The sequence below is a fragment of the Leucoraja erinacea genome, chromosome 5 (genome assembly GCF_028641065.1).
Source record: "Leucoraja erinacea ecotype New England chromosome 5, Leri_hhj_1, whole genome shotgun sequence".
Classification (NCBI taxonomy): domain Eukaryota; kingdom Metazoa; phylum Chordata; class Chondrichthyes; order Rajiformes; family Rajidae; genus Leucoraja; species Leucoraja erinaceus.
In genome coordinates this window covers 20738222-20752644 of record NC_073381.1, presented here as the reverse complement: position 1 = coordinate 20752644, position 14423 = coordinate 20738222, and the positions used below count along the sequence as shown (strand labels likewise).

The following is a 14423-nucleotide window of genomic DNA, read 5'->3' as shown; positions in this document are numbered from 1 at the left end:
AGTGGGCACTTTGTCATGATGATGGTAGTGTGTTATGTGCTGGGCCGTTTGTATTGTTTTGTCTCTGCAGACCCATGGTGGGGGAAGCCTTTCTGGGTCCCAGGGTCCATTTTACTTGTGCTATAACTCCAATTTCGCCACCCACCGAAATCAGCATTAAACAAGTGCCTTTTTTCTTTCCTTTTGTGTCCATCCACCAAAGGCATTGCATCGAAGTTCAGTGGTAGGTCAGCCACCACCTCCAACACCCCTTCGGCCAAGTGCAGCAGCATAAACCCGTCCCGTCCTGTGATCAACTGGAGCTCGCTGCGTGAGAACAAGGAGAAATATGAAGCTATGAAGTGGGCTGGTTGGTATCTCCTCCGCTTCAATTAAATACTGAAGCTTTGGTCGCTGGTGAGGACCAAGGCTGATTTTCCTTTTGATCTGAAGTAACAACTTTCTCCTTTTGCATTAAGGTCTTACAATAATTAAAAAAGACTTTTACATTGAAGCTGAGTCAGTTATCAATATGACACCTGCAGAAGTTTCCAACTGGAGGTAATTACTAGTATCTGATACAAATTCTTAATTTTAGTTCATCCAAAACATCGTTCAAGACAAGATTAGTTAGTTTTCAGATTTCATTAAAATAGCTGTATTGTAGACCGTGAAGGGGGTTATTAACATTACAGTGGTGGGCTGGGCTGAGGGATGGCAAACAGTTTAATTCAGAGAAGTGTGAGGTGCTGCATTTTGAGAAGTTGCACCAGGCCATGACCGACACGTTGAATGGTAGGAGGGGAGTGTTGCAGAACAGAGCGATTGAGGACTACAAATACATAGTTCCCTGAAAGAGGTCACAGGTAGATAGGGTAGTGAAGAAGACTTTTGGTGCTTTCACTTTTGGGTATCAAAGTTGGGACATTATGTTGCAGTTGTACAAAGTGTTGGTGAGGCTGCTCATGGAGTATTGTGATCAGTTTTGGCTGTTGGATGAAAGAAGCCGTTAAGTTGGAAAGAGTGCAGAGAAGATTTACGAGGATGTTGCCAGGACTCGAGGACCGGAGAGATTTGGTGGGCTAGGACTCCTTGTGCACAAGAGTCATAGAAACATAGAAATTAGGTGCAGGAGTAGGCCATTTGGCCCTTCGAGCCTGCACCGCCATTCAATATGATCATGGCTGATCATCCAACTCAGTATCCCGTACCTGCCTTCTCTCCATACCCCCTGATCCCCTTAGCCACAAGGGCCACATCTAACTCCCTCTTAAATATAGCCAATGAACCGGCCTCAACTACCCTCTGTGGCAGAGTTCCAGAGATTCACCACTCTCTGCGTGAAAAAAGTTCTTCTCATCTCGGTTTTAAAGGATTTCCCCTTTATCCTTAAGCTGTGACCCCTTGTCCTGGACTTCCCCAACATCGGGAACAATCTTCCTGCATCTAGCCTGTCCAACCCCTTAAGAATTTTGTAAGTTTCTATAAGATCCCCTCTCAATCTTCTAAATTCTAGAGAGTATAAACCAAGTCTATCCAGTCTTTCTTCATAAGACAGTCCTGACATCCCAGGCATCAGTCTGGTGAACCGTCTCTGCACTCCCTCTATGGCAATAATGTCCTTCCTCAGATTTGGAGACCAAAACTGTACGCAATACTCCAGGTGTGGTCTCACCAAGACCCTGTACAACTGCAGTAGAACCTCCCTGCTCCTACACTCAAATCCTTTTGCAATGAAAGCTAACATACCATTCGCTTTCTTTACTGCCTGCTGCACCTGCATGCTTCCCAAGGGGTGATCTTATAAAGGTGTATAAAATCATGAGGGAAATGAATAGCGTAAAACCAGGTTTGTTTTCCAATGGTAGCGGAACTAGAGGGCGTAGGTTTAGGGTGAAAAAGGAAAGATTTAATAGGTGCTAGAGGAACAACTTTTGACAGAGATTGGTTGGTATATGGAACGAGCTCCCGGAAGAAGTGGAGGCAGGTACTGTAACCACATTTAAAAGACACTAGACTAAGTGGGACCCGTTGGGTCCCAGTTTCACACGAGAGGGCTGGTCCCCCAATGCAATATTCCACCTCTCCACCAATTCCAACACACACTCGCGCACTCGCGCACACACACCCTCCACCTTACACACTCACACACATACACTCTCACACACACACACACACACACACACACTCGCTCACTCTCATTTACACCCCGGCTCACACTCATTTACACACCGGCTCACACACAGACACTCACACACTCACATATACTCTCACATATGCTGTCACGCGCGCTCTCTCACGCGCGCTCTCTCACACGCACGCTCACACGCACATTCTCTCTCACACTCTGTCTCACACACTCTCACACACATACAATCACACTAGCACACACACTAACACACACACTCATATACTCGCACATATTCACGCACACTCACATTCACGCACACACACACACTCACATTCACGCATAAACTTTTTTGAATCTACTCGCACGGCTGAGCACGGCCTCTCCACTGTGGGGCTTCCCCAGTCAGCGGCACTTCCGCAATCAGCGTGACCTCTGCACTTCCTGGAAATTACACAATCAGTGCGACCTCTGCACTCACCGGAAATTACGTAATCAGCGCGACCTGTCCACTAGGCGGAAGTCACGAAATGAGCGGGACGTTTGAACAGTCGGACCTAATAAAGCATTTATTCCTTCCAAACACAGTCGGACCTAATAAAGCATTGCAGTTTCAGGCACAGGCAGGGCAGCAGGCCAAACAACTCATGGCATTGTCACTTCATTTAATTTCATTTCCAATTAAGCATTGCACTTTCAAGCACAGGCAGGGCAGCAGGCCCAACTCATGGCATTGTCATTAAGGGCTAACAAATCATTTATTGCAAGTACATTGCAGACTCACAGTTCAGTTGATTCACAGCTTAGAATGAGTCATGGCCTCTCCCTCACGATCTTGCAGAGTGACTGACTCGTGTCCAGGCATCCGGGGTTTTATAGTCCTGCCCCCCCCTCCCTGAAGGGGCGTTACCTTCGTTACGGTGATTGACAGACAAGAGGACCAATCAGCTGATCTCAAGGTTTTTTAAACACTCATAACTTTTTTATTTTTCATCAATGGGAAAATTCCTCGGGGCTGGCTCAGCGGAGGAGGACTGTGAGTAAGATGGCCAAAAATCACAGTGATACAGGGTTGCGATTTTTCTAAAATCAATATACAGCGCAGACAGGAAGTGGTCAAGATGAGACTTTTAATTATATAGATTTACACAGGGACATGGATAGGAAATGTTTAGAGGAATATGGGCCAGCACAGGCAAATGGGACTAGCTTGGATGGGGCATCTTGATCGGCATGGACAAATTGATCCAAAAGGCCTGTTCCTGTGGTGTATGACTCCATAACTGGATTTAATAACCACTAGTTTGTTCCAGTGGCCAAGATACTGTGTTTTCACATTCATTGTCATCTGCTATTGACCTATGGTCAGTTTTATAGAATGACTATGGTTCCTCTCTGACAACAAAGATTATTGCTTTTGCTAGCATGTTTTTGTGGGTATTTTATCCTGTTTGCTGCAATAATATCAATAATCATTCTGGCAGATGTAGATATCTTCTTGGTCAGTCAGTCACTTTTATTTCTGTGTTTCATGGAAAACTGCAGCAAGTCTATAAGAATCTGAGAAGCAAAGGCAGGGCACATTGTCAAAATCTTTCTCCCAAGGGGGCATAATTTTAAGATTTAAAAGGTTTGATGGAGATCTGAGAGAAGTATTTTTTATGCGCAGTGATTGATATCTGAGCCGGTTTCTGTGCTGCACAACTCTTATTACTCTAAGGATGTGGATAAGTGGAATGATATTTGAGAGGAAGGAAGTAGGTGTGAGCAGCGTATTTTGGCTCTAGGTGTGGGTGGAATCTTTACAGAAGAGTGCTGACTAGACCAAGGTCAAGAGTTACGTATTCTAAAGTTTTTCCAGAGTTGCATCAACATTCCAGTCTCCGAAGAGCAATTTAAAACAAGGAGTTGTTTCATTATCAGACAGGAAAAGCTGATAGCTGTATCGTCTTTGTCACTCTCTTGGGAGGAGCATGGTATTGGATGTTAGCGATTCTTGCGATCTCCTTCTACGATTCACGTACTCCTTTTAAACCTTCCTCTTATTAGTGCTTACTTTGTTTTAATCATTTGAGTCTAATTCATGTCAATTGGAGTTGAAAGTTTTTTTTAAATCCTCTGCTGTACCTCATTTCAAATCATGGCCAGTCCAATTCTCTTTTCTGAGAGTAAAGCATAATTACTTGGAGAATACACCATATTGTTCACATAGATTGTTGCCCAGGCTAGCGATATCACTAACATGCACTAGAGCTTGAAGGTTGGAATTCGGGTGTATTACAATACAGGGATTTTTTTGTGTGCAATTTTACTGAAGAGAGCCAAAAACAATGCAAAAGTTTTGTTAAAAAGTATTGCCTTTTTAAAGCTGGTCCATTCATCAAGCAGGCACCTCCTTCACAGTGAAATAATCACCATTGCAAGTCTTCACTAATTGGATCAGTTGTGTGTGCCTTCAAACTGGTGCTTTGTTGTCAGAAGGACATTCCAGGAACAACTTTTAAAAGTTCATAGATTTAAAAAGTGAATAAGTTGATGACTGCATCCTTGTAATTTTTTTTTTATAGTTTTTATTTTTTTGCAGTTTAAAACTAGAATGGATTGACTGGTTTTAAAATGCATTTGGTGAAAACCTACTTTCAGTTGTATGGGTGAAAAAAGTGACTAGTTACATTTTAAGGCTTGGCCTTAAAGACACAAAGTGCTCGAGTAACTCGGCGGTCAGTCAGCATCACTGGAGAACATGGATAGGTGATATTTCAGATCGGGACTACTTCAGGCTGTGGGGGGGGGAAATAATGGAGTTGGGAGGAGGAGGGGAGAAATTGGTGCAAGTCCAGGTGGGGCACAGGGAAAAGGTGTTTGGGGGGAGTAGGTGGTTTTGGTTTGTTACCTAAATTTGAAGAATACAATGTTCATACCATTGGGTTGTAAGCTACCCAAGCTTTGTTCCTCCAGTTCGTGTGTGGCCTCACTCTGGCAAGTGCAGGTTGAGAAAATAACAATTTTCCTTCACTGCTTATGCCAGATACTGTTATTTAATTCTGTTTCATTTTATGCCAACTAGAATTGATTTTATTGAATTCAGTGAAAACTGTTTTTAATAGTTTGCTAGCCTGTTTGTTGGCCCCCTGGTGTTCTTCAATCAATCATTTTTTTTTTCTGTTTTGTTATCTCCTCCTTTTCACTTTGCCTTGTTATTTCCTTTCTCAAGTGCATTTTAACTTCTACATTCCCAGTTGCATCTCGATGGTGCATATTGACTAGCAGTTGCCAAAAATCATCATAACGCTCCAATGCATTTGAATAAGATATATAAAACAGCAATGTAGACATTTCTACATGGAGCTTTCTCTGTGTTATTCTGCTGTAAGTTGGATCCAGAGAAAGACACAAGGAGCTGGAGTAACTCAGCGGTGAGGCACCATCTCTAGAGATCATAGATAAGAAGCGTTTTGGGTCGGGACCCTTCGGACTGATTGGAGGGTGGGGGTGAAGACAACTGGAAGAGGGGAGGGGCAAGACAAAGCCCGGCAGTTAATGGGTTGATACAGGTGAGGTTTTATTAAGGCAGATGGTTGGACAAAGGCCTGCGATGCAAAGGCAGATGTGAGACAAAAGAATTGAAGAGATGCAAATTGTGACGGTAGAGGAAGGAACACGAGGGGGAGGGGAGAAATAGGTGAGGGTGTGGGGGGGAGGGATGTGCGTAGGGAAAGAAGTGAGTGGGGGAAGGATTGTAGTTGCCTAACATTTGGATGATTCATTATTCGTTCTGTTCAATTCAATTCAACTTTAATGTCATCGCACAAATACAAGTATCAGTACAACGAAATGCAGTTTTGCGTCAGTCCGTAGTAGTTGTACATAAAGAGAAAAAACAAGAAAAAAATAGAAAGAGAGAAGATACAGAATAATCAGGAAATACAGAATGATTAAACAAAGGGGGACGGAGGGACCAGAGAAATCTATCGTCGGGACTCCAAGTTCAGCAGTGTGATTGTGTTGTTATAGAAGCTTTTCCTCATCCTGCTGGTACGTGACCTGAGGCTCCTGTACCGCCTCCCTGATGGGAGGAGGGCAAACAGTCCATGGTTGGGGTGTGAGGGGTCTTTGATGATCTTCCCAGCCCGTCTCAGACACCGTTTTCGGTGGAGGGCATCCATGGCAGGGAGCGGGGCACCGATGATGTGCTGCGCGGTTTTCACCACCCGTTGTAGTGCTTTCCTGTCCGCAGCAGTGCAGCTGCTGTACCATACCGTGAAGCAGGTGGTCAGGATACTCTCTATGGTACAGCGGTAAAAGTTGGTCAGGATCTGGGGGGACAGGTGGGCTTTCTTGAGCCTCCTAAGGAAGTAAAGGCGCTGCTGTGCCTTTTTGATCAGCTTGGAGGTGTTGAGGGACCAGGACAAGTCCTCCGAGATATGCACTCCGAGGAATTTATAGCTGGAGACGCGCTCCACCTCAGTCCCGTTGATATGGATGGCGGTATGACTGCCTCCTCTGGTCTGCCTGAAGTCGACAATAATCTCCTTCGTCTTTTTGGAGTTGAGGATGAGGTTATTGTCGGCACACCAGGTGGTCAGGTGCTGGATCTCATCCCTGTAGGCTGACTCATCGTTGTCGCTGATCAGTCCTACTACCGTGGTATCGTCAGCAAACTTAATAATGGCGTTGGATCCGTACTTTGGGATGCAGTCGTGGGTGAAGAGGGAGTAGAGGAGAGGGCTGAGCACACAGCCCTGTGGCTGTTGTAAGCTAACCAAGCAGATGGTGTTCCTCCAGTTTGCTTGTGGCCTCACTCTGACAGTGGAGGTCCAGGACAGAAAGTTGAGAAGAGGAGTTCAAGTGGTTAGCAACCAGGAGATCCAGTAGGCTTTGGTGGACCGAGCATAAGTGTTTGGTAAAACGGTCACTGAGACTACGTTCAGTCTTGCCGATGTACAGGAGGGCACATCAGTAACACCGGACACAGTAGATGAGGTTAGAGGAGGTGCACATGAATCTCTGTCCCGCCTGGAAGGACCGTCAAGGCCCCTAGCAGAGGTAAGAGAGGAGGTATAGGGCCAGGTGTTGCACCACCTGTGGTTGCAGGGGAAAGTACCTGGGGACGAGGTGGTTTGGGTGAGAAGAGATGAATGGGAATGATCTCTGCAGAAGGTGGAAAAGGGTTGGGATGGGAAGATGTGACTGGTGGTGGGATCATGTTGGACCTGATGGAATGTCTGAGGTTGAAGTGTTGGATGCGGAGGCTGGTGTGGTGAAAGATGAGGACCAGGGGAACACTACCCTCCATTTGGGGGTAGGTAAATGACACCAGAACTACAGAGCAAGGAGAAGATGCGGGTGAGTGAACCATGTATGACAGCGGGGGGGGGGGGGGGGGAGGGGGACCACATTTATTTAAGAGCGAGGACATCTCGGATGTCCTGGAATAAAAATCCTCATCTTGTGAGCAAATAGACAATAGGTGCAGGCGTAGGCCATTCGACCCTTCGAGCCAGCTCTGCCATGGCTGATCATCCCCAATCAGTACCCTGTGCCTGCCGTTTCCCCATATCCTCTGACTCCGCTATCTTTAAGAGCCCTATCCAGCTCTCTCTTGAAAGCATCCAGAGAACCGACCTCCACCGCTCTCTGAGGCAGAGAATTCCATAGACTCTCATAACTCTGTGTGAGAAAAAGTGTTTCCCCAGAAGATATGGAGAAATTGATAGTAGGGTTTAACGCTTTTGCAAGAGGCTGGGTGGGAAGCAGTGCAGTCCATATAGTTGTGGGAGTCGGTGGGTATGTGGGTAGTAGACATCAGTCAATAGACTGTCCCTGTGCTGGAGATGGAGAGATCAAGAAAATGGAGAGGTGTCAGAGACAGTCCAAGTGAATTTGAGGGCATGGTGGAAGTTAGTGGTAATGTTAATAAAATCAATTAGTTCTGCACGGGTGCAGGAGGCAGCCCTGATGCAGTCACCAATGTAGCGGAGAAATAGTAGGGGGATGATGCCGGGGGCGCGCCTAGAACAAGGACTGTTCAATGTAACAAACATAAAGGCAGGCATAGTTGAGGCCCATGGTTTCACCTTTAACTTGGAGAAAGTGAGAGGAGTCGAAGGAGTTGCTGTTGACGGTGAAGACAAGTTCTGCCTGGTGGAGGAGAATGTTAGTAGAGACACATTTATTAGGTTTCTGTTTACGGAAGGACCGGAGGGCCTTAAGACCGTCTTGGTGAGGGATGGAGGTGTAAAGATACTGCATGTCCATGGTAAAGATGAGGTCATGGGGGCCTGTACTCTAAAGGTTATTGAAGAGCGTGTGAGGGAAGATGATAGAAGAGAGTAGGGCAGGGCTGGGGAATGATGGGTTGGAGGCTGTGGAGAGGATATGGCCAGAGGTGATGAGCTCGGAAATGGCCTGGGAGATGATGGCCTGGTGGTGTTTGTCCTGGTCATGGGGTGGATGTGGCTGCAGAATTGTATCCTACCTAAGGATTTAGTTAGAAGGCAGCCTTCTAATTAAAAGTCAAAGGACAAAGGACATTTATTTGTCACGTACACCAATTGGTGTAGTGAAATTTGTCTTGCCATGCAGCACACAGATAAAGATAAGACACAACTTTAAAGAATTTAACAATAAACATAAAAAACATCCCCCCACAATGGTTCCCATTTATGAGGGAAGGCACTGTGGGAAGTGATAAACAGAAGAAAATAGCAGTGACCAAAGATCTAATTGAACGTTATATTGATGTGAGGAAAGGACAGCATTGAATAACATTGAGCAAAGACCTGCAACCAGCACCTTTGGTTGCATATCTGTAAAGATATTTATAAATCTGTGAAACTTGCTGATGAGAAGCTTTGTGGTAGGATATCTATAGAATCGTACCTGGCCTGTGGGAAGAGACTTAATAGCAGATGAATTTAAATTAGTGGTGTATCAAATGTTTAGATGGGGACAGAAAATGTGAAATCTATCCACAACCAAAGTAAAGATGGTATTGATGTGCTCATGATCTGGATGCATTGTAGTGGGCTGCATTCCAAATGCACTTAGACAATAGATCTAAGTGCCAGCACTGCCATTCAATGTGATCATGGCTGATCATCCCCAATCAGTACCCCGTTCCTGCCTTCTCTCCATATCCCCTGCCTCTGATATCTTTAAGAGACCTATCCAGCTCTCTCTTGAAAGCATCCAGAGAACCTGCCTCCACCGTGCTCTGAGGCAGAGAATTCCACAGAGTCACCACTCTCCGTGAGAAAAAGTGTTTCCTCGTCTCTGTTCTAAATGTCTTACTCCTTATTCTTAAACTGTGGCCCCTGGTTCTGGACTCCCCCAACATTGGGAACATCTTTCCTGCCTCTAGCGTGTCCCAAGCCCGTAACAATCTTATATGTTTCAATGAGATACCCTCTCATCCTTCTAAACTCTTCTAAACATCCTTCTAAACTAAACACTTGAATAAACATTTTTGGAAAATCAGTGTAGTTTTAGACATTCCATGTAGTTTTCTTTTTCTTACCTTTTATTAGTTGGCTGTAGGATATGGCCGTTCCTTTCCCACCCTGTTGACTATGAATAGTTTGTGAGGCCATATCAGAGAGTAGTGAAGAGTCAAACACAGTGATGTGTCTGAAGTCACATTGATATGATCGAGAAAGGAAAGCAGACTTCCTTCACCGAGTAACTTTGTAATGTTTCAATGTTTTTTATGATAATCCAATAATTTTATGGTAACTTTCTATGTTTCTAACTATTTCTGGGCCAAGTTTTTTGAAATCACATTTAGAGTCAGAAATTGCAGAGGCGCTGTAAGATAAGGGAATCATCATAAGACACCAGTGAAGTGTGGGGAGACTGGAGGGCGGCTAATAGAGTCATAGATTAATACAGTGTGGAAACAGTCCCTTCGGCCCAACTCGCCCACACTGACCTACAGTGTCCCAGCTACCCTTGTCCCACTTTCCCGTGCCTGGTCCATAACCCTCCAAACCTGTCCTATCCGTGCACCTGTCCAACTGTTTCGTAAACAATGGGATAGTCCCAGCCTCAACTACTTCTTCTGGCAGCTTGTTCCATACACCCACCGCCCTCTTTTTTGAAAAAATGACCTCGGATTCCTATTAAATCTTTTCCCCTTCACCTTGAACCTATATCCTCTGGTCCTTGATTCCCCTACTCTGGTTAAAAGATTCTGTGCATCTACCCGATCTATTTCTCTCATGATTTTGTATACCTCTATGAGATCTCCCCTCATCCTCCATGGAATAGAGACCCAGCCTACTCAACCTCTCCCTATAGTTCACACACTAGTCCTGGCAACATCCTCGTAAATCTTTTCTGAACCCTTTCGAGCTTGACAATATCTTTCCTATAACATGGTGCCCAGAACTAAACACAATATTCTAAATGCGGTCTCACCAACATCTTATACAACTGCAACATGACCTCTCAACTTCTATACTCAATACTCTGACTGATGAAGGCGAAATTGCCAAAAGGCTTTTTGACCATCTTATCTACCTGCGACTCGACCTTCATGGAACCATGCACTTGTACTCCTAGATCCCTCTGCTCTACAACACTACCCAGAGGCCTACAGTAGGTACTGCCCTTGTTTGACGTCCCAAAATGCAACACCTCACACTTCTCTCGACCCAGATCCTGCTGCAATCGTTCAGAACCATCTTCACTATCTGCAAAACCACTAACTTTTGTATCATCAGCAAACTAGCTAATCTTGCCCTGTATGTTCTCATTCAAACTATTGATGTAGATGACAAACAGTAACGGGCCCAGCACTGAACCCTGAGGCACACCACTAGTCACAGGCCTCCAGTCTGAAAAGCAACCTTCCACCATCACCCCCCTGCTTCCTTCCATGGAGCCAATTTGCTTTCCATTCAGCTATCTCGCCTTGGATCCCATGAGATCTAACCTTCCAGGGCAGCCTACCATGCAACACCTTGTCAATTGCCTTACTAAAGTCCATGTTCACAACATCTACAGCCCTGCCCTCCACAACCTTTTTGTTCATGTCTTCAAAAAAATCAATCAGATTTGTGAGACACGACCTCCCACGTACAAAACCATGCTGACTGTCCCTAATCTGCCCTTGCCCATCCAAATGCCTGTATATTCTATCCATCAGAATCCTCTCCAGTAACTTTCCAGCAGACGTTAGGTTTACTGGTCTATAGTTCCCAAGTTTTTCCTTTGCAAAAGCACAGCATTTTTGCTTTTTATAGCGTTCCCAGCATTTTCCCTGCATCCCTCCTTGAAAAGAGGCATAACATTTGCCATCCTCTGGCACCACTCCTGTATTTAAGGACGACTCATAAATTTCAACCAGGGCTTAAATAAACATTTAAACAAACATTTGGGAATATCGGGTGGATTCGGGATTGTTACCCTGGTTTAATATGTGGGAGATAATGTCACGCGAATTTGAGTTGTTTTTTTTTAACAATCACGAGTCATACAGCAGTGAAATTGGCCACAGTCCGCCTCATCCATGCTGATCCAAACAAATAGATGTAGTGTGTTGTTGTCACTTTGACCATGCCACTAGTGACTCATAACCCAAACAGCCCTTCTCCTTCTTCTTCTTCTTCTTAAGCCCTTTGCTCCTCTAGGGAGCATAGGCCATTGACAAATGTCCTCCACCTACTCGGTTGTTGGCAGTTCTTTTGAGATCTCCCCAGTTGAGCCCACTCTCAGACATTTCTGTCTGGAAAACTCTTCTCCAGCTGTTCCTGGGGCAACCTCTTTTCCGTTTTCCTTGGGGATTCCATTTCAGGGCTTGCCGGGTGATGTTTGTGGCAGGTATCCTGAGGGTGTGTCCAATCCAACTCCCATTTTCTCTTTTGAATTTGTAAGTCAATGGGCTCCTGGCTTGTTCTTTTCCACAGGTCCACGTTACTTACTTTGCCTCTCCGCCAGATGTTGTATTCTCCTAAGGCAGGTGTTAATGATTGTTTGCAGCCAGTTTATAGTGTTTTTTGTTGTTTTCCATGTCTGTGATCCGTACTGCATCACCTGTTTCACATTTGAGTTAAATATGCATATTTTGGTGTTGATTGAGATGTGTTATGCGCTCCAGATCTTTCTGAGCATGTTAAGCACCACCCTAGCCTTATTGATTCTACTGTTTATGCCTGCCTCTGCCCCTCCGGTGATGTGCACAACACTGCCTAGGTATGTGAATGTTTCTACCTCCTCTAGAGCAGTGCTGTGCTTAAGGATATCCCAGGGCCAAAACTACTGCAGCATCAGGAAATCTCTACTCATCTACCAGCTAAATGTGTAAGGAATGTCCAGGGCAAAGAATGAATACATCTCAAGATCCACTAAGGACCTTAATGCTGATGTCCTCCTCCTACAAGAAACGCACATCGCCGATACCTCATGTGCTTCCAAGCTCGGTATCTATGGCTTCAAGCTTGTTGCTGCTGTATGCCACAAAAAATACGGCATTGCTACTTACTTGAGTTATGACCTACATGATTTCTGTGTTCTTGAGGAACCTTGCTCCAATTACATCTTCATTGCTACTGTGAGGATTGGGGATATCACTGTCACAAAAGTATATAAACCCCCTAGAGTCCAGTGGCCTGCCTCCATGCTACCAATTTTCCACCACCCAGAAGTACATGCAGGGGACTTTAATAGTCATTACTCATCCTGGGGCTACTCAACCAAAGATGAGAATGGGGAATTACTGGATATGTGGACATCCAACAATTATCGCTGCCTCGTCCATGATGCCAAACAACGAGGCACATTCCACTCAAGCAGATGGAGGGGAGACTACAACTCTGACCTCTGCTTCACATGGAAAACCAATGTTGGCCTCCCCCTCCTTTCGCGCTTCCCTCACAGTCAACATAGACCTGCTCTGATCCACCGGTGCACAGAGCCCTGTGATCTCATCCAAGCCTCTCCCATGCTGGAACTTCAGGAAAGCAGATTGGACAGGTTTCACACAAGAAGTTGAGGAAAAGATCATGTCTTGAACCTATCCCCAAGGACTACAAGTCCTTCTGCACGATCCTGAAGACTGCAGCAAAGAAGTACGTCCCTAGAGGCTTCCGCAAAAGCCTCACTCCTTGCTGGCTCCCTGAATCGGAAGACCTCTTGAAGCAGTATGAGGCCACAGGCAAACAAGATACTGCCACAGATCTGTTAGATTCCCTGGATGCAGCAAGACGTCAGCTGCCAAGAGACTGTAGATGACTTGAACTTTACGCATTCAAGCTGGAAGGCTTGGACTCTCCTTCGTCATCTTGGTTCAGCTGTTCCTGCCCGGTGCATCCCCCCCAAGGTGTCAGCAAATGCTGTAGCCTCTCGCCTGCTGGCAAACTCGAATGTCGCCACTTCCAAAGAAGCCCGACAAGAAGAGAGACAGAGCCTGACAAGGTCCATCTCCTCTTCACCACCCTCAAGCTCCCATTTTAATCCATACACTCCAGTTGATGTAGACAAAGGCCTGTCCTCTACTAAAGCTGGGAGGGGTTGATGGGATCTACCCCTATATTTCTGAAGAACCTTGGCCCCCATGGACGCAACTGGCTGGCTGCTTTTTTCACCCTTGTCCATTGTAGTGGAATTATCCCTAAGGTCTGGAGAGAGTCTAAAGTCATCGCCATCCTCAAGCCTGGGAAACCTGCTGTTTACCGACCCACCTCCCTCTTGTGCACAACCTACAAGCTGTTTGAGCGCCTCCTGCTTGCCAGGATTTCTCCATTGGTAGAACCTGTTCTGTCCAGAGAGCAAGCTGGCTTTAGACCTGGTAGAAGCTGCGCAGATCAAGTCCTTGCCCTCACTGCCAATATAGAGGCTGGCTTCTAACATGCCTTGAAAACTGGTGTTGCTCTCATCGATCTGTCCTCACATCAGCTTATGACACCGTGTGGCGACATGGTCTGTTGCTGAAAGCTTCCAGAATCTTGAAGTGCCAAACCACCATGCGTGCCCTCTCATCCATCCTCAGCAACTGTAGATTTAGGGTCTCGCTTGGGAACCAGACCAGCTCTGTTAGTACCCTAAATGATGGTCTCCCCTACTCTTCAACATTTATGTGAGTGACATGCCAACTACTTTGTCCAGGAAGCTTGCATATGCAGATGACCTTGCCCTTGCCCACCAGGGAGCTGCCCTTGAGGATATCAGCAGAGTGCTAACCCAAGACTTGAAGGGGATGGAGGAGTACTTCACCTTCTGGTGACTTCGCCCTAACCCATCTAAGACAACTGTCACTGCCTTTCACCTCAGCAATCTGCTCTCCAATGCAAAGCTCCGAGTGTCCTTTTGTGGTAAA

General features: G+C 45.7%; 1 protein-coding gene across 1 annotated transcript in view; it reads left to right on the top strand.

The window, feature by feature from the left end:
• The window catches only part of ddx43 (DEAD (Asp-Glu-Ala-Asp) box polypeptide 43), a 74189-nt gene that overhangs the window by 4642 nt on the left and 55124 nt on the right, over positions 1-14423 (top strand). Inside the window, exons 4-5 of the mRNA XM_055635218.1 lie at positions 203-349; positions 459-540. Of these exons, the coding sequence (XP_055491193.1) occupies positions 203-349; positions 459-540 (229 nt within the window). The remainder of the gene's footprint in view (positions 1-202; positions 350-458; positions 541-14423) is intronic.